The sequence below is a fragment of the Onychomys torridus genome, chromosome 13 (genome assembly GCF_903995425.1).
Source record: "Onychomys torridus chromosome 13, mOncTor1.1, whole genome shotgun sequence".
In the NCBI taxonomy this organism is placed as follows: Eukaryota; Metazoa; Chordata; class Mammalia; order Rodentia; family Cricetidae; genus Onychomys; species Onychomys torridus.
In genome coordinates, this window is record NC_050455.1 from 11600109 (window position 1) to 11624387 (window position 24279).

Genomic DNA, 24279 nt, shown 5'->3' on the forward strand with positions numbered 1-24279 from the left:
TTCACATAGGGGTTTTGAAGGTACAGGGACACAAATGTTTAATACATCTAATCCATTTCCACAAGCCATGAGATTGAATGAGGTTTGTAGCAAATTTGCCAGTCCTGGTAAGCCTCTTAGCTAACATCTAGATTATATACCAAAAAAAAAAAAAAAATCATGTAGTTCCCTTGGTGAACTACATCATTTATCAATTGGTAAGCGATGGCTATTATTAGTGTGCATAATTTTTAACCTTACAAAGCACTAATGTAAAAACAATGTCTTAAATTCTGGAGTTTTTATTGCTTAGAAGCCATCATATACTTTATATTGCACTATTTAGAATTAGACAGAATAGTTAATAATCCCTAAGCAAGATAACAAAAATATAAAACCAATGGGCTTCTGACAGTGATGCCAACCTAGATATTATCCATTATTCAATTGGCCCACTTTCTTAGCAGGCTGCCCTCTCTGTAACGGTAGTCAATGAACCCCCAGGATATCTAAGTCTCCAATTTTAAATTTGTCCATGGCTCTTCTGCTAACTTGCAGTATTCTATGGGTTTCACAGCTATAATTTCTTTTGATTTTTTAAAATTACATTCATTTATGTATTTCATATGTGTATATGTGGGGGTGCCTGTGTGATGATGTGCACTTGTAGGAATCTGTTCTCTCCAGGTCATGGGGTTTGACAGTAGGTACTGTTGCCTCCTGAACCATCTTACCAGCCCTCTACCTCTTCTTTCCAGTGAGCTGCCATGACCCTGCTTCCTTTTATTTTCTGGAGCTGAGTACCAAACCCAAGGCCTTGCGCTTGCTAGGCAAGAGTTCTACCACTGACCTAAATCCCCAACCCCTTTGTTGTTTCCATAGTGTAGTGGTTATCACATTTGCCTCCCACGACCCAGCTTCTATTGGAGTAGTTCTCTCAAGCAAGTCAGAGCAGGGTCCCTTTTTCTGCACTCCTGACCCTGGATAGTAATCCATAGGTTGTCAGTGAATCTTAGCACAGCTGGACACTAATGATCGATTATTTCAACCCTCTTCTTTTAAAATTGTGTGTGTCATATGCGGTGTGTGTGTATGAATGTTTGTGTTTCTCTACGTGCAGGTGTGCACATGGCACGGCATGTCATGAGGCTTAGAAGGGCAGTCTGTGTATCAGTCATCTTCTTTAGAACCAGGTCTCCTTGTTTGCTGGGTGTGCTCAGCTAGCTGCCTGGCAGATTTCCCTCTCATCTCTGCCTTCCGTCTCACTGGAGGGATGCTAGGATTACCAACAGTGACACCAACAGTGCCTGGCTTTTCATGGGTGCTGAGGATTAGAACTCAGGTAGGTCCTCACTTGAAACCCAAGGGTTTACCCACCAGCCATTGTCCCAGTCCTCAGTCCTCTTCAAAACTACCTCAGATGATTTTGTCACCTGCCATCTGTAAGGTGCATAGTTTCCCCTTGCATTCCAATATCTACGTTTTCTCTTGTTTCCTATCCTGTAGGTCAATGCCTTACTTGAAATCTATCTTTGGTGTGAGAGACTTTGTGAATCAAGACATGAAAAAACAAAAACAAAAAAAGTCAGACATGAAAAGATAACTTCAGAGGGAAATCACTTAGCCTGTAGGGGAAGGCAGACACAGGAAGATCCTGAGTCCTAGGGCAGGAGGAGGCTTCAGAAGTCGGCTAGCTTTCCAGAAACATAAGGCTACACTGGGACTCGGAGCTCCCCAAAGAGAAGCTGCTACCCTTTCCTTAAAAATTTCCAGAGAAGTAAACTCTCCCGAGAATCGGTTCCAGCTGATTCGCTGTTGTATTTAGGTTTCTTTATCATAGCTGTTCTTGCTAATTACACAGCAGCTTTCATGGGAAGAGCCTTTAAATAGAGCTGGTAATGTCTCTCTAAGGTAGGTAAACACAGTGTCATTATCCCCATTTAACAGACCAAAGAATAGAGGAAGGGGTGGGGCACCTCTTCCAGTGTCTCTGAGTGGCTTGGTTTACTTCATCTCACTCTAGCAGGTCCCCCAGGGTTTTCTTCCAATGCTCTCCCATGACTCTGAGGTGACCGTGGTGTCTTAGCTTCCTACCCTCTGCTTTAGAGCCACCCTTTCCTGTCACCATGGTCTGGCTGTACCATGACCGGAGAAGCATCAGTCCTGTGCATGATCTAGACTTCTTAAGGGTGTAAGAAAGTGTGAGTATTAGGCGATCCCACCATCATGACAGTGCAGGCTGAGAAAATTGCCGACTACACGCAAAAGCAAAAAGGTTGTAGCACATAGAAGGTGCTCAATAAATGCTGTTGAGGGGATGAAGCCACACTGTGATGAAGACAAAAATGGATGGGGCAAACAGAAGTCCCTTGCACAGTTTAAGTCAGAAACACATTAGGTTATATTATATCTTTGGCTTTTCCCCTGTTTTAGGATCGAGTGAGTGGAAAGCAAGGGAGGAGGGTCCAATGGACAAATAATAGGAAATCAGGGCGATTTGTTGAAGAAAGAAGGGTTTGAGTGTGAAATGTCATTCAAAGACCCAAGTGCTAAACACTTGGTCCTTTGCTAGGAGTTGTCAGGAAGTTTTGCAGTCTTCAGGAGGTGGGGCCTGGTGGGAGGTTTTTGGTCATTGTGGGTGTGTTTTGACTGGGAACATGAGATACTGGTTTCTTCCTGTTTCATTAGGCAAGCAGTTGCTTTGGACATGTGTTTCTGGTTATGAAGGGCAGCCTCCCAGAGAAAACAACAGGCGTATGGATGTATGGATGACTGAAGCATACTGGGACCTCCAATAAGCCTTTCTTGTTTTTAGGTTGATTGTCTCAGCAGAAAACTAGCAGTCATATTGACTGACTCCTGATCCAACCCAGTACCCTTATTATGTACTGCCCAAACTGTTGGTAATTTTCCTCCTGCTAGAGAAGGAGCAAACAATTGCTGTTGTCACGATCATGCCTTCCTGGTGTTCGCCTGTTTGTGTTGAGCATTTGCCCTTCTCTCCAGGGTTATTTTTGGGTTTTGGTGATTTTTTTTTTCTTTTTTCGAGATAGGGTTTCTCCATGTAGTTTTGGTGCCTGTCCTAGCTCTCACTCTGTAGACTAAGCTGGCCTCGAACTCACAGAGATCCGCCTGGCTCTACCTCCCAAGTACTGGGATTAAAGGTGTGCACCACCACTGCCCGGCTTTGGTGAGATTTTGTTGTTGGTGGTGGTGGTTTTGTTTTCTGACATTCAAAATGTAGTCCAGGCTAGCCTCAAACTCATTATTTAGACAAAAATAGCCTCGAATCCCTGATCCTCCTTCCTCCACCTCCTGGGTACTGGGTGACAGGCATGCATCCCTACAATTCTTCTTGGCTACTTGGTCTCACAGAATGAGAGCTACTCTTGACAGCACAAGACTGAGTAAACCTCAGTTAGCATCATACAGGACACACATAGTATATATGTGATCTAATTATGTCATATATATACTACAGGATTTACTTAAAGTTGTTCATTTAAATGATGCTTTAAAACCATCCTCCTAGCCTGCCATAGTGCTTCCCAGGGCAGGTTAGAATATTTTGGAAAACATCTAAGGTAGAGGCATCTCATTCCTGCTGTAATGATCCAGGGTAGGACCCAAATTCATGTTGTTGTTGCTTGTTTGTTTTCATATAAAAATATTTCCCTGGGCGAGCCTGGTATGTAGGCAGTAGTAAAGAAGCATTGTTTTGAGCAGTTGTGTTTATAAGATCACAGACTTGGACGTTAAACAACATCAATACGCAATCTATTATGTTAAAATGTTTCTCACATACCACCCAGAATTATCTCACTTCTCACCAGCAGCAGGATAAGTTAAAACTCAGAGCTCATAAACCTGTCTGACTTCCACCTCTGAACAAGTACAATCACTAGAGTATCACTATCTTTAGGATTTTGTTGTTTGTTTTTTAAGACAGGGTCTTATGTAGGCAAGAGTCATATTTGTTGTAGAGCAGAGAATAAATTTGACCTGATCCTCCTACCTCCACAGTCCCACTGCTGGGGTTATGGGTTTGCACTCTCATGCCCAGTTTTATGCAATACTGGGGATTGAACCCGGGGCTATGTGCCTACAAGGCAAGCACTCTACTAACTGACAAGTGGGGATTAACAAGGCCACTCCACGTAGTTAAAAAGGAGGTTTATTTTGGGGTAACTTAGAGCCAGTGAAGGGGCTGGTTACAGGATTCGGCAGAGGTGAGGTATAGTCCAGCAGGGTTCTCTGGAGAACTCTGATGGGTCTACCATCCAGCATCCAGGATCATGAGGAACCAAGAGGGCTGGCATGTCTGGATCTCAGGTCTTAAGGGATCCTGTCTCAGCCCTGCCCCAGGGGCGGGTCATAGGTAGGTGTGGCAGTTACCAGAGGCCTCTCTAGGGGTAGTACTTCAAGGTCAAAGCTGGAACAGATGCCCACTTGAAACTGAGCCACAATTTTTGTTCTTGTTTTGTTTTTTGAGATAGAGCCTCACAATATAGCTTAGACTGGCCTCAATTCTGATCTTGCTTCAGTCCCACCCCGAGAGCTGGGATTACAGGTGTGTCTGGCTTAGATCAGCACCTTATTGGCTATAGCTTTACACATTGCAAGTGTAGCTGAGCATCCTCCCATGCTCCTTGACTCTTCACCTTGGCCACTTTTACCTCACAGGCATTGTCACCACTGTCCCCGACACATACTGTCCCTGACTGTGTCCTTCAGCATGCACTTGGGGGGGTGTTTCGTTTCTGCCTTTACCACTTTCTTTTTGCACACCAAATCTGCACACTGGTTGGTGATAGTGGAGGCAGATGGAACAGGAAAGGGGTAAGGCCTTCATCTGCATCTTTGAAGTTCAGTCCCTGCTCCTGACTTAAATCCCAATTCTCAAGGTCAGGGAAGATCTACCTGGATAGAGCCTCCAGCTTCCAGCAACTGATTTCTTATGCATTTGTACCCTCCTCCCCTTTTCCCAGAAAAAAACATCCTTGTTTGATTTTTTACATTTTATTATTTACTGATTGTGTGTGTGTGTGTGTGTGTGTGTGTGTGTGTGTGTGTGTGTGTTCCTAACTGTGGGGGCTGGAAAACAACCTTGGGTGTCACCCTAAGGACCATGGTTCACCTCCTGTGAGACAGAGTTTCTCATTCGCTTGAAGCTCACCAATCAAGCTAATTGCAGTCAGTAAGCCTCAGGGATCCTCCTGAGGTGCTGTGATTACGAGCATGCCACCAAGTAGAGCATTCTTACGTGGGTTCTGGATTTGGGGATCAAACTCAGGTCCTCATGTTTGTAAGGCAAGCTTTTACGACTGAGCTATCCTCTCAGGCTTTTGTGAACCAGACAGAGTTGAACATCTCCTTCACTTGGTAAGCTATATCTCCTTGGTCCCAATACCTCCTGCTTAGTGCTGAGCATCAGTTGCAACAGAAATGACATCTCATTAATCCTCCCCACATCCCTGGAAGGAAGCTGCATGGTAAATACTAGCTGTCAGCCCATCCCTCCCATTTCTAAGGCAAGGTCTCGTTACTCATTGGCACACAACTGGCTACTAACATTCAACCACTATGCCTGAGGGGAGAGGTCTTGTCTGAGAGAAGAGGTTCTACACAGACTCACGAAGGAGCCCGTTCAGGCTCTTTGTAGCTTACAGAGAAAAGGAGACGAACAGGGCTCTCACCCTAGCAATGCGCTCCTAAGTAATGTCTGAGTTTAAAACTCAAAGAAGACCCAACCATCAGTCTATGTGTCCTTCCAAGAACAAGTGTTGCTACTGCGACTTCTTTCTTGCTCTCTTGCTCCTGTCTGTCTGTCTTTCAAAAGAAACATGAGTGACTTTCTGATCGGAAGAAAATTTGGTACCTGGAGCACACGAAAAGACACAAAAAGACACAAGATCATGGAATAATAAGAAGAGATCAAATTCAGGACTGAGTGTATCCCATTTACACAATGTCTCTGGGAATCTGAGTTAAAAAAAAAAAAAAACCAATGTTTCAACAAAATGATATGCTAAAGAAAGACAGTCCACTGTTCAAAAGACCTTAAAGGAACAGTGATTGGATCTCACTGTGATCTGGAGCCCAGTTTCCTCCATTACTGTGACTCCAGAGAGACAGTCCTCCCGAGGAAACTCTGAAGCTGGCTCAGAGCACTGGAGCCCGCCTCCTGCCACACAGGCTCTTTCCAGTTGGAGAGTCACTGCTGGAGTAGCCATGCAGGAGACAGCAAGAAAAGTTAGTTTGTAACTGACTCCAGGCTTTCCGTGGAGGTCACAGCAAGGCAGAGATGTCTGTTTACATGCAAAGAAGGTGGGCTGATACCCTCTAAAGAGGCCCAGGGTGAGTGTCCTGGGTGGGAGGTGATTCTGTTGCAACCATCCTAGGGCTAAAGTAAAGGAAGGTGATGTTCTCATTTGAGAAGATCTGTCACCAGGGAGTGAGTGCAGCTCGGGTGTGTGTGCTCCAGAGACAATGAGGTGTGGCATGCATGCGGGATCCAGCTCAGGGACACCCTGCTGCTGTGAGTGAAATAGGAATCTCTACCTTCCTCTTTGCCTTTTTTTCCCCAAAGGGAGCCAAGTCTTTAGGGTCTTGGATGTTTCACCAACCCCAGAAGGGCAGCAGTGTCAAAGAGAACCCTGGCTGCAAGACTGCTATCTAGGAGAGCTTCCTTCTCATGGACCCCGGGAAGGGCATTCACAAGGGCCTGAGTTCCACTCTCTCAGTCAGTCCACTATAAGAACATTTCCAACCATCAGAACTGTGACTCCTTGGAACAAATTATGCTGACAAAGTTTACTACAGACCCTAAAACTGAATTGTGGACACTCTGCTGCAAGGCTTGAATTATTCCTCAAATGCTGGAGGGCAGTAGGTACCCAAATTTCACCAGTAGGCCATAAATTCCCTAAGAACCAACAATTTCAAAACTCCCTAGGACTTTTCCCTGTTTTTCTCAAGTTAATAAATCAGAACTTTAAGATACAAATTCCATACAGATTTTCCCACGCTTACCTTTCAATAAATGACTATTGTTACTTTCTTCTATCTTCTACAGATAGATGGAAAACAGAAACAAATTATTTCAGCCCCGTGGTTGTCCAGTGTGATTCAGTCTACTGGTAGCAAAACCCTCTTGAGGTTTTTATTAAAGGTCCCCATTCCAGGAGGCAATTTGTTTGGACTCTGGGGTGGGATTGGAGAAGATATATTTTACTATGGAAATTTTGGGGTTGGTTCTTAAGAGTGTGGTTTGTGCTGGGTTTTCTGGGCTGGATGAAGGGGCTTGCATTTCCCCTCATTTCTAAGTGTTGCACTATTGGAGGTGATAGGAGACTTTGTGGGAATTGCTGCTGAGCAGGGTTACTTTCTCTCCTGTTTTCTACTTCTGTGTCCTAGTTTTGGCATTTGTGGTGAATTGGATTGTCTCCTCCAAATTCACACGTCCAAATCCTAAACCCAAATGTGACTCACTCAATCTTTAGAGAAGCAATCAGGTTGATTGACTGTCTTCTGAAGAGGAAGCCCTGATTTGACAGTACTAATTTTCTGATAAGAAAAAGAAGAGGAGACTTCATAAAACACAGAGGAAAGACCACATGAGGAATGGAGGAGACCTTCCAATTAGGGAACTAGCCCTGGTGGCACTTGGCTCTGAACTTGCAGCTTCTATGATGCTCAGTTATGACAGACCAAATGGGCTAATACAACCTTCCCTGAAGAAATGTCCCATCCACACAAAGGGCTGACATGGACAGGTGAATGATTCCCATCCTCAGTTTTGGGAACAGACATCTGAGAAGGGCCCTCCTGATGAAATGTGTATGGCTGCCTGGAGAACAGTTCCTGATTTCACACATACTCACCACCTTACAGCCCTGTGCTGTGTTACCTGCACTGTGTAGGGAGAGCCTAGAACATGCAAAGGCATGGTCCTGAAGCTGTATATACATGATGAGTTTTCATGGCAATGTTGTGATGAAGGAGAGGAAAGCTGGGGGAACAGAAAAAAAGCTTCCGTGGTAGAATTTTAGTTCCTATAAAATTATACACATGAATTTCTTTGAGCTTTCAGAAGTTTAAAATGATACTTAAACCCTAACTGTGGCTGAAATTTCCTTGAAAAAAAGTTAAAGCACTCTCTAGAAAAATTCTTTCTAGAATATTCTAGAAGATTCTTTAAAGGACACTACTGTTTTCTGGCCCTCGGACTATACCTTGGTTGCACTGATGGAAGGTGCCAGGGCTCTTTTCTTTTTTATGTTATTAATTACTATTATTCTCTCATATATTACATCCTGACTGCAGTTTCCCCTCTCTCTGTCCTCCCCATTCTCCTTCTCCTCTCCCTAGATCCACTACCCCTGCATTTCTCTTCAGAAAAGAGCAGGCCTCCAGGAACATCAACTGAACACAACATAACAAGTTACAGTAAGACTAGGCACAAGCCCTCATATCAAGGCTGGGTGGGGCAGGAAAGATTCCTAAGAGAAACAAGAGTCAGAGACACCCCCACTCCCACTGCTACAAGTCCCACAAAACCAGCAAGCGAACAACCAAAACATATGTGCAGAGGACCTAGCACAGACCCACGCAGGTCCATGATTGCCAGTTCAGTCTCTGTGAGCCCCTGGGGACAGGTCTCTTTTCTGCTGGGGAGTCCCCCTTCCTAGGAATCCAGTTTCATTAATCTACTTTCTACTACCTCTGCTCGCCACCCCCTAGTTCTGGAAAAATCCCAGTCCTGAATTTCTTTGGATGCATTAAAGGTGGCATTAAAATATTTTTGTTTTATAGCATTTGCTTTCTCCTTTTCTCTGTTTTTAATCTGAGAAGGCCTGAGTGCTGGGTAAGGCTTTTGTGATTCTAGGCCTTCTATCTGGAATTGGGCAACTTCTCTATAACCTCTGTCCAGGGTAGACCATGTTCTCAACAGTCTGAACATCTAACCAAAACCCTCAAATCAACCACAAAACCATAACAATAACAAAACCTGAATAATTATTATTTGCTTCCTTAGCATATGTAGGTAATGTCACCGTTTACTTTTAATGAATACTCTATTCTCTTGAATGTCCAGATAAAATTTTTTTATTTAAATTGTAACTCCCCCAACATCCCAAACTCATAACTATGAAAGTAGCCTAACATACTTTTATTTATTTTTATTATTTTATTGATCTATCTAGCTGTCTATTCATTTATTTTGAGGCAGGGTTTCATGGAGCCCAGGCTAGCCTTAAATATTTTATTTTTGTAGGTATCAGAGAATGACCTTGAAATTCTGATTTTCCTGCCTTTACTTTCCAAGTTCTTGGATTACAGAAGTGTGGGACTATGCCTGGTTTATGCAGCTCTGGGGGCCAAACCCATGCACACAGGCAAGTACTCTACAAACTAATCAACATCCCACTCTTACATTGTAAGAGTATGTATTTTAACAGAAAGTAAAATTATTTGTTCAGAATAACTCATTATCAAAACAGAAATTGATCTGTCTTGAAATATTAGCATTAAATCTCCAAAATTCCTTCCCCCATGTGCTCAGGGACTCCAATCACAGTGGCACAGCAGTACTTCAGATATTGAGAGCAGTAGAAGTCATTTCTTTTAAAAATCTACAGATTCTTTCATCCCTGAAGAAATCTGTAGAGACTGTACCAAAGCAGAAGCCACCAAGATACTGTGATGGTACACTTAGCTTTTCCAGCTCGACATCTGCCTTCGTGGACTGGACAATGGTGAATTCAGCAGGAGTGTTGACCACCATTAAAGCCTAATGCCTTGCTCTGCCCTGCTGGAACCCACAAGGAATGCTTCTGCATCTCTTTTAAACTCAGAAAATCTGGGTTTAATTCTGTTTTCTTTTGACATTATTTCTTCTCAACCTGGAGTGATTCTTATAAGTCTTAGTGGTCAAAGAATTGCACTCCATTTCTCTACAATAATGATTACACAAATATTGTTGGAATAAATACTCGTGTGCCTTTAAGGTCATTAAATAAATGATTTGTGTGATAAATAATCTATTTTTCAATTAAAGACTTGCTTAGCTAAGTCTAGATTAGCACTTGAGAAATACAATGGCAGAGTCCACAAAGCCAAAATAGTCACACAAAAATGACAGCAAACAATACCAACATCAATCATGAATGCCTTTTGTGGTCACACTGAACACCAATATTTTTAATAGTAGTCATCTGTGCCAAGGAGTACACAGGATAATTTCCTCAGTGTTTCTACATGAATTTTCTTGTCAACTTTTGTCAGCAACAACCCCCAATTCCTGCCAAAAGCTGCCTCAAGCTGCTACTTAGGAGCTATAAGTAGCTTTCCTAAAAACTGAAAGGACACTCGGAGCTCAGTATTAAAAAGACAAATAACACAGCCCCCCCCCAAAAAAAATGCCCAAAGGATTTGGATAGACATTTCTCAAAAATACTATATGAGCAATATGCAAATGAAAGGTCTTTAGTATGTTAGCCAGTAAGGAAATACCAACCACAGTGACTAAGCATTTCACACTCGCCAGGGCATCCCTAACAAAAGATGCAAGTGTGGCTGAGGTTGTGGACAAACTGGAATGCCACACACTGCTGATCACATGCAAAATGGCGCATTGTCCCTCCAAAGGCCCAGGTTGGTTTACCAATGGCTGAGGTACTCTATGAGAAAGCAGCAAATCTACTCATGACTGAATACAAACTTAGGTCCAGAGCCTATGGGTAAGAGCACTTTTGGAGGACTCAAGTTCCTCACAGGGCAGCTCAAAGTCGTCTGTTAGCTCCATTTCCAGGGAACTCAATGCCTCTTCTGACAATCACAGGCTCCTGCATGCATGTGGTGCACATGCATACACTCAGACATTCATGCATATACATAAAGTAAAACAAATATTAAAAACAAAACAAAAATTCAACAACATAGCTCCATAAAAGTATGTTGATAGGAGCATATAGCTGTGTAATTCACAATCACAAAAGGCAGGAACAGCCCAAATATCCAACAACTAACCTAAAAACAGAACCTGGCACATTCATGTAACAGATTACTGCTCAGCTATAAAAAGGACCAATGTATAACAACTGTACATTGCAGATATGTGTATATGCTATACCACATTAAAGAAGCCGATCAAAGAAGACTATATATTTTCCCACTTTTCTTATGTGAAATGTCAGAACTGGCAAATCTATGAAAACAAAAGTTAGATTGGTGATTACCCACTCTAAGTATTCCCAGCCAGGTTTTACAGGTGATATTCATACAGTACTTGAATGCTCACATTGCTGTGGGGAGGGGAGATGGCGGTGGTGAGGAATGAGGACCAACTGCAAACAGGTATGAGATTCGTCCAGAAGGAGTGCGAGGGAAAGATTAAAATGTCCTGAAGTTAGCTATGGTGATGACTTCTAACACAAGACACCCATTCAATGGTATACTTTGGACGGGCAAATTGTACAGCATGTTAAGTTACAACTTAATAAACCTGCTCTGTATGAAGCTACCATGGTTTGTCCAGCTTTTCTGACTGCTGACATTGATCAAGAGGACAAACTGACTGCAGGATGAACCAGGGCACTGCTGGCAACTCGAAGGTGGATAAAACAAACATAAATCAAGAGACAGTGGGTGAAATGGGCAGTGCTCCGCAGAGGCATCTTGCCCTCAGCATAGTGATGGGAGTGAGGCTATGCTTTCTATGCCAGACAGGTTATGTGCCCTACCTAAAAGTGAAAAGAAATGCAAATAAATAAATAGATAGATAGATAGATAAATAGATAAATAATATGCACATATAAGCTACTTCCATAAGGTAAAACCCACTGATGGCTCAAGACTTCTTGGCCAGGCCTCATAGGCCAAGATGCCTACATTGTGCATCCAGAGCCCAACACCCAGAATCAAAACAAGGTGCACTATGTGCATACTGTAGGTGGGGAATCTGAAAACAGGTTAAGTAACTTACCCGAGGTAGAGACAGCTTCTAAGAGACTGAGGTGGGATTTGAACCCACATCTGTCTGACTTTTAGCTCTCACGGAGTATACAACAAAACTGTTTAGGATATTTACATTGTAAACTTGACCTTTCGTGTGTCTCTCTTCTGACATCTCTGTTTCTCCCTTTTGTCATTTGGAACGGATGCTTGTGGAAGTCTTAAAAGAGGGAGATTACAGAAATTGCCACTGACAGTGATGGTACAGTTGCTATAGTAACGAATCCACCAAATTGGTCTGTGCTACTAGGCACACACTTCTGCCTCTGCAATACTCCGGTGCTGACTGGAATGCTTCATGGCCCCAGCAAACCCCGGTGAAAGCACAGGAAATGCATCGAGCTGAGGGTCAGCTGCGCGTGTGCAGCATGAACGTTCCTTCCAAAGTTTCCCCTCCCCACTCCCTCATTTTATCTCCTTGCTTGCAGTCCTTTCATTTTGCACAGTATGTTTGTGGTACTTGGTTTTAAGGGATGCTGAACGTCAGGGCTAACTGCAGTCTCTTGCTTTGTTCTAAGCGGGATTTTATAAATAAGACTATTTTCTTTTGGGGCAACAAATTGACTCTCCCAACCCAATCATTCCCTGACTCTATGACAGACTAAGAATAGACCAGCACCTCATGTCCAACACATAAACAAAGTAAACATCTATTTGATTTTCTTATGAAGTCATAGAAGTTACTGTATGGGAACTGGAAGCCAACAAACAACACTAGTTGTGGGCACAGACGAACACATGCATACAGCCACCCGTCCACATTTTCTACAATGTTTCTGTGTTTTCAAGGACTCCTTTTCAGATACTGATGCTTTCTCTCTTCCTCCCTCTCTCCGTTTCACTGGCCTTGCCTGTCTTCAGAGGCACCTGAAGGGACATAAGGCAGGGAAGTGAAACCGACTGTAATTCTTCAGTTCACTCCTCTGCAGCCTCCAGTGAGCCAGGCTCCAGACGGTGGCCCAGCTGAGCTCTGAGAAGTTCAGAGTCCTTGCACAGGTGCAATTTACCAGCCTTGCTCACAGGCACTCTGGGAAGAGAGGACCAGACATGAGGATGTGGGGGGAGTCTGTAGTTGAAGTGTAGGAGACTAAAAGAAGACAAGTCTTTCCTATGAAACTGAAATTCTTGTGTCTCAGAAGGTCACTATTCCCCTCTGATGGACCAAAATCAGTTGCCGCAGTCGCCAGGAATTCTAATCCTCTCGCTTGCTCATGTCCTTGGTTTCACCTCTCAGTCTCTTCTGCTTCCTTCTCCTGATCTCAGCTTTTCATGTTGTGGATGAAATTACAAATACCCCACCCCAACCCCCAGTCATCCCGATGAGCCAATGTGCATTCAGGAAAATGTGGGTTCTTGTGGCTTTAAAACTTAGTTATAAATATATTTTAAGTAGCATTTTGTATATATGTTTTATTTTCCTTCCTTTCTTCTTTCTTTCCCTTCTTTATCTGTTAGCTAAAGTGGAGCAAAGGTAGTCATTTAGCTCTAGGAATTCAAAGGCAACAGCATTTGCATTATTGTGTGCCTGTTTTCCCAGTTCAACTCAAAAGCATACTGACTTTTCCACTGTTGAATGTGCCTCTGTGGCGGCTGCTCCTATGTAGGGGCTGCATCTTTTTCTGTGAGGAGACAGTCTCATCTGTAGCCTCTGATACATGTATTCATTTTTGGATCCTGGAAGGTGCCCAACACTTCTTGGCCTGGGGGCTTTGCATGCATTTGCCTTGCTTTGCCTTACCAAATTGCATACCCTCTGCTTGCCCAGTACCTTTGACCATGTTACCCTGGATAGCTAATCATTCAAGGCTCATCTTAACCTTCTCTATAGAGAAAGTTTTTTTGGCTAGCCAGACAACGTAGTGACCCTCTATTCCATGATGTCCTCATAAGAAGGTACTTCCTACGTGTTTATCTAGCACCAGTCTGATTAACCCTTGTCCCCCTACTCCCATCCCACCCCTGACACCTCTTTCTCTTTTTTCTTTTTTACTGTAAGCTACAAAAGTCCAGGAATGTGTCCATCGTGTCCCGCTCTGTATCTTGCAACTCAGCATGGAATTGGGCCTGTGCATATGTCTACTGTGAATGCACAGATATTCCACAGCACAGCTTTTTGTTAGGGACAGGCTGCAGTGCCTCACTCAAAACTCCCTCTGTGGGTGTGACCTGTTCATGCAAGTAGATTTAGAGAAGTCACCCAAGGTGGTGAATGTCACCTCGCTTTTCAGATCAAAGGACGCTGGGACTTGAGGCAGTTTTGCATAAAACACACTTTTGTTTTCATCTTCTATATTTGACAAAGCTGTCTGTCACCTTTGATCTCTGATACTTCTAACATGACTGCATTATGAAGCACAAGAATAAAGGTTTGCTTTTTTAAATGACATATCTTAGTCATTCAGTCTTTTAATGACATAACACCTAGTAGACAGCTATAATTATTGAATGAATCAAATCACAGAGGATAAGATGGCATGGCAGACTTTTTTTTGTAAACATTACCTTTTTGTTGTTTTAAGGAATAATTGTTCTTTACTTTATGATGAATTTTGTTGATAACTTTGAGATATGTAAGACTGAGTGTGTAGGGACTCAAATGTTTCTTGAGTTATATTTACCTGCTTAACGCCAAATCCTTATAATCTAGAGTTTCCTTGCATAGTTTGTCTCTTAATGACTTCTACAAATTTTTTTTGTATTTTTCTTTTTACTTCTTATTCTTTTCACCCTTTCCCATGACTTCTTTCCCTCTACCCTCTACTGTCAACTTTCTGTCTACCTATCTGCTTTTCTTCCAACACTGCAAACCATTTTAATCCATTTTCATTCACAGTATTTGTAAAGAGATAAAACCCTCTGGTATACACAGCAAAATCCCTATATTCTGTATGACATATATAGTAAGACCTATAGTTCTTCCTTTATATCAAAATACCACTGCTTTCTTTCTTTTTTTAAAAGAGATTAAAACTAGGAATTTAAGTATCATGAAATATCTTGGAAGTTAATGCAAAGGACATAGGAAATGAATATTTCTTGAAATTCTAGAATGATGGAAGGCATAAACAGTTATGCAAAAACAGGTAATAAAATGATTTTCTTGAAACAAAATACAAATGGAAAGCATTTCCAATGAGGTTAATCTTGTTTTACATTGTTAAAAGTATGTGGGCATTTTTATAGTTCTGGCTTGTTGTACCTATAGAATACAGCTCCTTGAAAAATGATTCACACGAATAGAAATCTGTTGCATGCCCACTTTCTCAAATAAGCCTGCCACCCTAGTGCTTTAGTCCATCCACAGCAGTCCTGAGAAAGTGACTTTTGGTTCAAACTTTAGCTATGCAGTTTTGTTGTATTTTCTTTCTTTCTTTTTTGTTCTGCTTTTTGTTTTTATTTTGTTTTTTCCCCTTTTTTTGTTTGTTTTTGAGACAGGAGACAGGGTTTCTCTGTGTAGCCCTGGCTGTCCTGGAACTCTCTCTGTAGACCAGTCTGGCCTTGAATTCACAGAAATCTGTCTGCCTCTGCCTCCCAAGTGCTGGGATTAAAGGAATGAACTACCACTGCCAGGCTTTTGCTGTTTTTTTTTTTTTTCAATATAATTTTTCAAACTCAGACTGAAAGTTCTCATACGTGTTTGAAATGCAATGGCTTATCTACTTTCTTGCCCCATACTCTCAGGACTAATAGTTAAAATGTGGTAGACCAGTAGGCTAGAATTCTGGCTTCCTAATGTATTTTCTTGCTTTTTCCTTGACTGGACAGCTGCAAAGGTTAAAAGATGCAAACTTCAGCCACTGTTGTGGTGTGGTGAAGCCAATGTGTAGAAGGTATAGATTAGATTTGATTTTAGCTATGCCAACAATACACATTTACAATGACTGGGTATCCTCCCCACACTGAATATTCACAAATCAATTACTGTTCTGATGATTGACAAATCATGCTTTAATTTCTCAGCCTCTGAAAAGGCTGAAAGAGTTCTTTATATGTGAACAATAGAAGTAATATGTAAAGCTCCTAGTAGGTGTTCAATTAGTGGTAGTTACTATTTGAACTGGGGGTGGGGTGGAGGAGAGACTGAGAGACACACAGAGAGATAGGGAAACAGAAAGAGGGAGGAAAGTGGGGGAGAGTACACCTTTTCCAGGTTCTGGATCTCATATACTTGAAAAAGGATGAGTAACTTATTCACTCAGACTAGCTATCTAGGATTGCTACTAAGTTTTTAAGTTTTACCATGGAAACATGAAATTCTAACCTGGCATGATAGAATTAGTCATGAAGCCCTTCTAAATGGAAGCAGAAGACTAATGGGGAATCTTTCCATTAGGATAAGGTCATTTATTTGTTTGGTTTGCTTTGTTTTATGTTGTTTAGACACTGTCTTACCATATAGGTCTGGTTAGCCTGGTGCTCTCTCTTCTTTCAGACTGGTCCAAAACAACATGTAGCAATCCTCCTGTTTCAGCCTCCTGAATGCTAGGATCACAGGAGTGTGTCACTGTGTCTGTTAGTTTTTATCTATTTTGGTCACTGGTATATCCTAAGTGCCTATAACAGAGGTTGACAAACCATGGACCAATGAGTAAAGTAAGCCTACTTCCTCGCTTTATGAAGCTCCAAACTGAGGATGGTTTGCATGCTTTCAGATGGTGGAAAATAATGACATGAGCATTAATGGAAGCTCATTAACTTCAAAGGCAGTTTTATTGTTGCATACCTGTGCTTAGTCACCAATTCACTGTCTTTGCCACTTTTACATCGTGACAGTGGGATTATCATGATGCAGGGCTTGTGACCACTGAGCCGAAAAAAAAAAAAATCATTCTTTCATTCTTTATAGAAAAAGAGTTGCTAACGACAGGAAAGATATTTCTCTTTGAGGTGTGTGTGTGTGTGTGTGTGTGTGTGTGTGTGTGTGTGTGTTCGTGTGTTCTATGCATGTGTACCTATTTGTGTGTTTGTGCCCATAAGTGTACATGTGTGCATTGTGTGCACATACATGTGCAGGCCAGGGACCAATGTCAGGTGTCTTCCTCAGTCATCCTTTCCTTTTTTAAAACAATATCTCCCACTGAACTTGGATCTCACCAATTCAGGTAGCCTGGCTGGGAAGCAGAAGCCATTTCACACTATCTCTCTCTCTCTCTCTCTCTGACTTTCTGGTGTTAGGATTACAAGCACTCACTGCCATATTCAGCTTTTATGTGGGTGCTGGGGATCAAACTCATATACTCATGTGTGTGCTGCAAGCTACCTCCTTCATCCTTCCGAAGTATTTATAGAGTCAGATGCATTGATATTTGACCCTTTCCAAAAGAAAGCTTTAAGTCTAGACGTGAGTCCAAGGTCAGCCACAGAATAGCATAGGAATGGTTATAGTAAGAAGTGCACAGTGTATGGAAGAAGACAAACTCAGCTGCCACGCTGCCTGACCTCACTGTGCAAGTCTGGCCATCAGGCTTAAGGTCTCTGGGCATCAACTATTTCATCTATAAAATCATGCTAATGATGAGAAAACAAAAGTTAATGTTTGTAAAGTGTTTTGAACAGCACATGGTATAAGTAGCTACAGTTTATTTATTTATTTATTTGTTTGTTTGTTTGTCTGTTTTGGGAAGAGGTATTGCTCTGTAGCTCCAGCTGGTCTTAAACTCACCATCCTCCTGCCTCTACCTCCTAAGTGTTTGTGACTACAGGCATGAGCCGCCACACTTAACTACGGCAACACAATTGTAACTGTGTTTTTCTCCTAAGAAATTTCAGATACTTAATAAATTAGGCAAGCAAATGAGTGAATCTCAATACGCTTGTACACAGGAAGAAATCCAAGCATGAAATAAAATGTGAAGATGTCCATTTTTGTCAACAAATCATCTGTGTGTAGGAAATGCATCAGTATGTACTTTAATTGCCTTTGGATTGTAGGAAAGAACTGTTGGCCTCTCATACCTGTGATATAATTTTGTAATCAATGCCCCTGTTTCAGATAATAACCAAATTGTATTGTAAATGGTTGAGTAACTTCTGATACAAAATCTAACTACCTAACGACTTCTAATCTGGGGGTATCAAATTGGCAGAAAGGGAAACAACGTTTTAGAGGATGCAGATTGGTTGCTTTGCTGACACTGTCACTCTGTCCTTAGGAAGAGAGCCAATAAAGCCACTGTCCTGCAGTCAGAGTGTGGGCATCCAGGCCAGGAACTACTGCATTTGCATATTAGTTAATGCCACTGCTTTCCAGCATTGTAAGACATTTTGGGAATTGATACTTAGGACTCAAGGGGTTGGGGATTTAGCTCAGTGGTAGAGTGCTTGCTTAGCAAGCTCAAGGCCCTGGGTTCAGTCCTCAGCTCCAGGAATGGGGGTGGGTGGGGTGGGGTTGGAGTTGGTGGGGGGGTTGGGGTTGGTGGGGGGGGTAGAGGTTGGTGGGGGGGTTGGGGTTGGGGGGGAGGTACTTAGGACTCTTAGCATCTAAATAGATTCTCACATTAGCTAATGCATAATCTTTAAATAGACCATGTTAGGTGGAAAGTAAAAGCTTCATATGGTTACTTTCTGTCTTTTATGTAATAGAATTGCTTGAAGATACTCTTCAGTATGGGGCTGTCTAAAGGACAATATATTAGCTGCATCATTATCTTCACACATGTTTTTCACTACAGGTGCTGTCTGTGTGGTGTCTGAGGTAACTATAGCCTGACTGACATACTGATGAAGTGGGACACACCTCCTTTCTTATTTCATAATCTTAGTTCGTTCAACTGTCAATAAGCAAAACACTCATTTAGCTTAGATTGTGGAAGCTGCAATGAAAATATTAACAACTGTTAACTACTCCAGTCCAATCTGAGATCATTACTAAATTGTGTATTAAAATTAAAAACTGTGAAGAAAAAAAAAAAGAAACTTTTGGTGACTTAAGCTAATTTAGGCCTTTGGTATTATAAGTGCACCTGTAACTGAGTATATGCTCCACTAATCTACATATCTTCCCCAGCTACTTTTCAGATCTAACTTCATCCCAAGAAATGTTCGATCTTTAGACTTCAGGAGTGACTTCCCCAGCAACTTTTCCAGAGCTTAATTCATACTTTCCTTCAAACGAAGAGAGACATTCTCATGTCCTAATAAACCTAAAGAAAACAGTCAAGAAATCAGACTTAAAATGTTTTATGGGTATTCAAGTCCTGTTACCTTCAAAAAGTAAAAGAAAAAACCCTGATAAAAATAATAAAGATGTGTATCTTGGAGCATAATTTGATATTTTGATATACGTATATAATGTCCAAAGATTAAGTTAAGCTACATAATGTATTTATTACCTGACTACCTCTCATCTTTTTATAAGAATGTTAAGGTGTCTAACCTAATTTAGCAATATGTTATTATTAACTGCACTCACTCTGCCATGCAATAAACTACTAGAACTTATTCCTTGTGTCTACAATTTCATATCTTTTGTCATGTCTTGTCATTTAAAATTACTAATTACTTGAAGATGGGGCTGCAAGCTTCTTAATTCTTTTATTGAACTAATGCTTACTTTATTAAAACAGAATAAGAACCTGAATTCAAATGATATACTCAGAAAAATTGAGCAACTGGAGAAAAATGTAACAATGATTCTACTTTTTTTTCTGTAAAGTCTTCCTTGGCTGCTCATTTTTCCAGATAATACAAATTCAGAATTACTTAGTCATCTTTAAAGTCATGTTTTATTTTATTATATTAAAATCTTTACTTTCTATAGACACAATATATAATTTCAACATGTGAATTCTTTCACCTACTTTATTTACTTGTATTCTATATTCATGATCAACTGGTCAATTTTAATTCCCCTTTACGCTCTCTAAATCTGAGATGTGTCTTCATATTTGGGATCTAACAATTACAGGTAGAGGAAAAGTAAAAAATAAAATGCCCTTTTGTTCAGTTGTCTTCAATCAAAGTGATGTGATCTCAAAAACAATATGGTGACATATCTAACCTCCTGTTGACCTCCACACAAGGCTGAGAAAACAGTTTTCTATCATACTGGCTATCACACAGGGCTCATTTAGTACTATAGGGTTTTAACCTATAACACTTCTGTCTACACTCAAGTTAAAATTTTTCATTCTTCTGTGAATGCAAATTAGAACAATGTGATAGGTCCCTAAAATGGAAAATGCTACAGTTTCTAATAATGGAATGGAGTTGAAATTATATTACTGAGATTGCCAATGGGTTTGGTAAACTATTTTCTTCTCTATCTTCCTCTTTTAAGGGAAAATACAGCTTTCCTCCTACTGCAGAAGTATCAGATTCCTGCAGCATCCGTAACACTTGTAAGCATTCAGTGCTCAGACACCACTACATAGCCTTCAAATGATGTGGCCCAGTGAAGCTGGGAGGTGTTGTCATGGAGCCGGGCAGCTTGGTATCTTAGCCATCCACCAGGACAGAATCAGCAGGTCCCAGCTGGTGTGCTGATTCCAGACTAAGGTAGGGTTTGACTAAGGTTTTGCATTTTGAATGGGAACTCCCTTGATATTGAATCCTAGGACATATTTACATATAACAGTGCATTGAACATGCCAGAAATTATTTACTAGATCTAATGTACAAAGCTTACTTGCCCAAATTACTCTTTGGATAAGTTCAATTTTAAATTTATTATCCCCTTTAGGTTTCTGATTTATCCTAAATTTATTCTAAGTCTATGTTTTTAAATGTAAAAGGCAGTCTCAAGAGTTTAACTATATGATCTGAATTCTTGACCATGTAGGGTATGTGCTAAATAAATATAGTTATAGATCATTCAGAAATGAAAAATATGACACAGTGGACTGTTACCAATACTATACCCTTTGGATTGTTACTCAACGATACCCTTTGGCATGGCAACATCTGCCCATCACAGTGAGCTCGTCATGTTGATCTTTAGACATATGAAACATACCTAAGATAACCCATTTCCTATTTTGTTCTGACTTGGACTTGTGTGCTTATTGTTGAAGTAAGGGGGGGGGGGTTGTATTGCTGCTTCTGGTATAGACATCTTTCAATGCCATAATACACAAACTCATCTCCCACAGCTTTTCAAAAAGTAATCTATAGGATTTGTTACAAGTTCAGGATTTCTCATCCCGTTGGTCTCCCTGAACTTAACTGTAGCACTATCCAAACAACTCTAGTTAATAGGCTGTGTTCCTTTAAATTTCTTTTTCCTCAGGCTGGTAGAAACATCATGAAAAAAAAAAAAAAAAAAAAAGAAAAGAATCCAAACATCTACTCTCCTAAGGTTGTCCGGAGTGCTCCCTATACCCTAGGCATCTATCTGTATGGGACTATGCCTTGGCAGATTGTCAAGCCATACCCTTTTGTTATATACTACTTGAAGGTTTACGCTGTTCTCAGTGGCCTGGCATCAGAAATCGGGATGCCTAATCATGAAAAGCAGGGGATATCGTGATCTTCTCCAAAAACAGAAAGGAGCCCTTTGCTAGGGCTCATTTAGAAGGGTTTAAAAATGGGAGCCAACCAAACATGATTGCCAGTTTCTGCAGTCTTTGCATCTGCCGTACTTTCCAAAAGCATCGTTTCTCTCTCTTTGGACATGAAATGCTGTTTGCAGCCCGGACAGACACTTTCTAAATGGCAAGGGCAGACAGACAGCATCAACAGTTTCCTAACTTCTCTGTGACTCTCATTAGGCTCACAGATCAACCTGAGGTGCAGGGCTCTGCTCCCAGCCCTTCTCAACCACCAGCTGTCAATTCCCTCTTCTTGGGGACAAGAGTTAGCAGGCAAGGTTCACCCCACCACCCTGAAATGGTTAGCTTTGCTCTCCTTTAAAAAGTGAAGAGGGAGGGCTTTCCACAGGATAGAAAAGTTTGCTTGGCCACAGGATGCCCAGCGTTGCAACAAACAACAAGAACTGACAAAGCCTTTTGGGAGTTCCAGGCTACGAAAAGAGCAGACCCAATCACAGACAGAACCAAAACAAACAATAAAAACTTGAGTGCATGGCAGAAACACTACAGAGTTCTCTCTCTTTTGCTGGCACTGTCTGGGAGTTCCTTCTGGCCCAAAGCAGGAAAGGGAAAGGTCGTCACCACAGGCTCCCTCTCCTTGAACAAGTCCACCTTGAAGTGCAATGAGACTTGACTGGCAAATGCGTCCAGAGCTGCTCTTCTGAACTGCCCAGGCCTTTGGGCCCCTCCTACACTTTCAGCTTCAACCCTAGTCTGCAATCTTCAGTGTTTCCTGCCCTGAAGATTTGGGAACCTGGGCATTCAAGCGCTCAGGGATGCTGTTAGGCCAGGTTCCTGTTGTCCCTTCTGACACTCCAAAATCAACTTTCCCCACACCAGCTGAATTGTTTGAGATGGTATTTCAGTGTGCAGGAGCCTCCGGCCCAGCCCACCCAGTTCTCCCCTCCTCTCTGCCCCCTCCCCTCCCTCCGGCCTCTCCAGCTCTCCCCCACCTCCCAATCCCACCCCGCCTTCCTCTTTGTTGTCTCCTACCTGCTGGCCAGGCTCTGCCTGCAGTGCTGTCTGAAGGGCATCAGGTGGTAGTTCATGGCGTCCAGCAGCAGCTTCTGGCAGACCGGGTCGGTACGCATGAAATCCACGGACTGGACCCGCTCTACCAGCTCCGGGGCGGGGATGAGCGCGAAGCGGAGGCGCTTCATGAGGTCAGGCGCGTACTGCATGCGGGTCTCACGGTCGTGCTCCAGCCACAGCACGGACATCTGGAAAAGTGCCAGCTCCGACTCCACGGGGGGCGGCAGCGAGTCCAGCAGGGCACGCATCTCCTCGAAGTTAAGCAACAGCACATCCTCCACCAGGTACTTGTTGGCCAGCTTCTTGGTCTCCTCCAGGCCGTGCAGTGCTGCGATCTTGCACACCTGCTTGTAGTTCTGCACCGAGATCTGGTCGTTGAGGAACTGAACGCAGAGCTTGGTGACCTGAGGGATATGCAGGATCTTGCTGACCGACAGCACCTCCTCCACGGTGTCCAGGGAGAGGGTCACGTTGGCTGTGTAGAGGTATTCAAGCACTAGGCGCAGCCCGATGGACGAGCAGCCCTGCAGCACTAGGTTGTTGATGGCTCGGGGACTGGTCAGCAGCTTGTCGTCGGGGGAGGAGGAAGGAGTCCCGGGCTCCTCCTGTGGCGGTGGCTGCTGCTGCTGTGGAGGCTGCTGCTGCGGCTGCTGCTGCTGCTGCTGCTGGTCCTTGGGGGCCCCTAGGCCGTCCTGGCCGCCGACCCCTCCCCCGAGAGGGGGGTGGCTGGAGAAGAGTGATCGAAAGTACTGCGAGCAGGAGGCCAGCACGGCCTTGTGGCAGTGGAACTGTTGGCCCTGGGCCGTCAGGGTCACGTCGCAAAATAGCTGCTTCCTCCACAGCAGGTTGAGGCCGTGCAGCAGGTTGTCACTGTGGCTGGGGTCGAAGGTGGAGGTCCTGTCCCCGGATCTGGACATGGCGAGCTGACTCGGCGCACCTGGCTTTAAACCCTCCTCCAACCTGGCAGACAGGGGTGGGGGATGGGAGGGGGGAGTAGGGTGGTGTAGGGGGGTGGGGTGTGGCCGGGGTGGGGAAGGGTGTGGAGGGGAGAGAGGAACAACAATCAAAGCCCCGCTTGGCTCCCTGTCTGTGCGCTCAGGACCCGACCCTAAGAGGAAGGTGTGAAGGCGCGGGATCCTGAGCGCCTCCTGAAGGGTCCTTGTCTGGGGTCGGGACGCCGGTTCTGCTCCCTGCTACCTCTTACACACTTCACCCCTCACTTTCCTAAAAGCACCCAGGCTCCTCTCTTGGCAGCGACAGCGGCGACAGCAGCGGCGGCAAAAGTGGAGGCTGAGGCCGTGACACCTCCTGGGCTCTTGTCCATGCCCGGCTGGATGAAGGGAAAGGCCGGGAGTGGGGAGTCAGGGGGTGCCCCGAGAGCTCAGAAGCGACCGACGGCGGCGGTTCCAGGTCAACTGGTGCTGGAAGCTTTGCTTTTTCTTAGTTGGCCCAGTTTGGGGGTGGGGTGGGAAAAGGGGGGTAAGACAGGCGTGCGAGTGGGCGATTCTTAGCTCTCTAAAAGCTGGGGACACCTTCGATTATCCGCGCTGCCCCGAAAAAGTCCTAGGCTCACAGTCTGAGGGAGGAGATAAAGCCCTTTCTTCTCCCGGGGAAGTGCAGCGGAGCGCGATGGGGACCCGCTCAGTGGACTCGGCAGAGGCGGGAGCTGTCCTTATCAATTCTAGCTCATTTCGCTCAGCCCGGCCCTGCCCGCTTCCCCGCTTCG

General features: G+C 43.3%; 1 protein-coding gene across 1 annotated transcript in view; it reads right to left on the bottom strand.

Moving 5' to 3' along the window:
- Klhl14 (kelch like family member 14) overlaps positions 1-23509 on the bottom strand; it is a 109617-nt gene extending 86108 nt beyond the window's left edge. The window contains exon 1 of the mRNA XM_036204241.1: positions 22515-23509. Coding sequence (XP_036060134.1) covers positions 22515-23470 — 956 coding nt within the window. The 5' untranslated portion in view covers positions 23471-23509. The remainder of the gene's footprint in view (positions 1-22514) is intronic.
- Between the last annotated feature and the right edge of the window lie 770 nt (positions 23510-24279).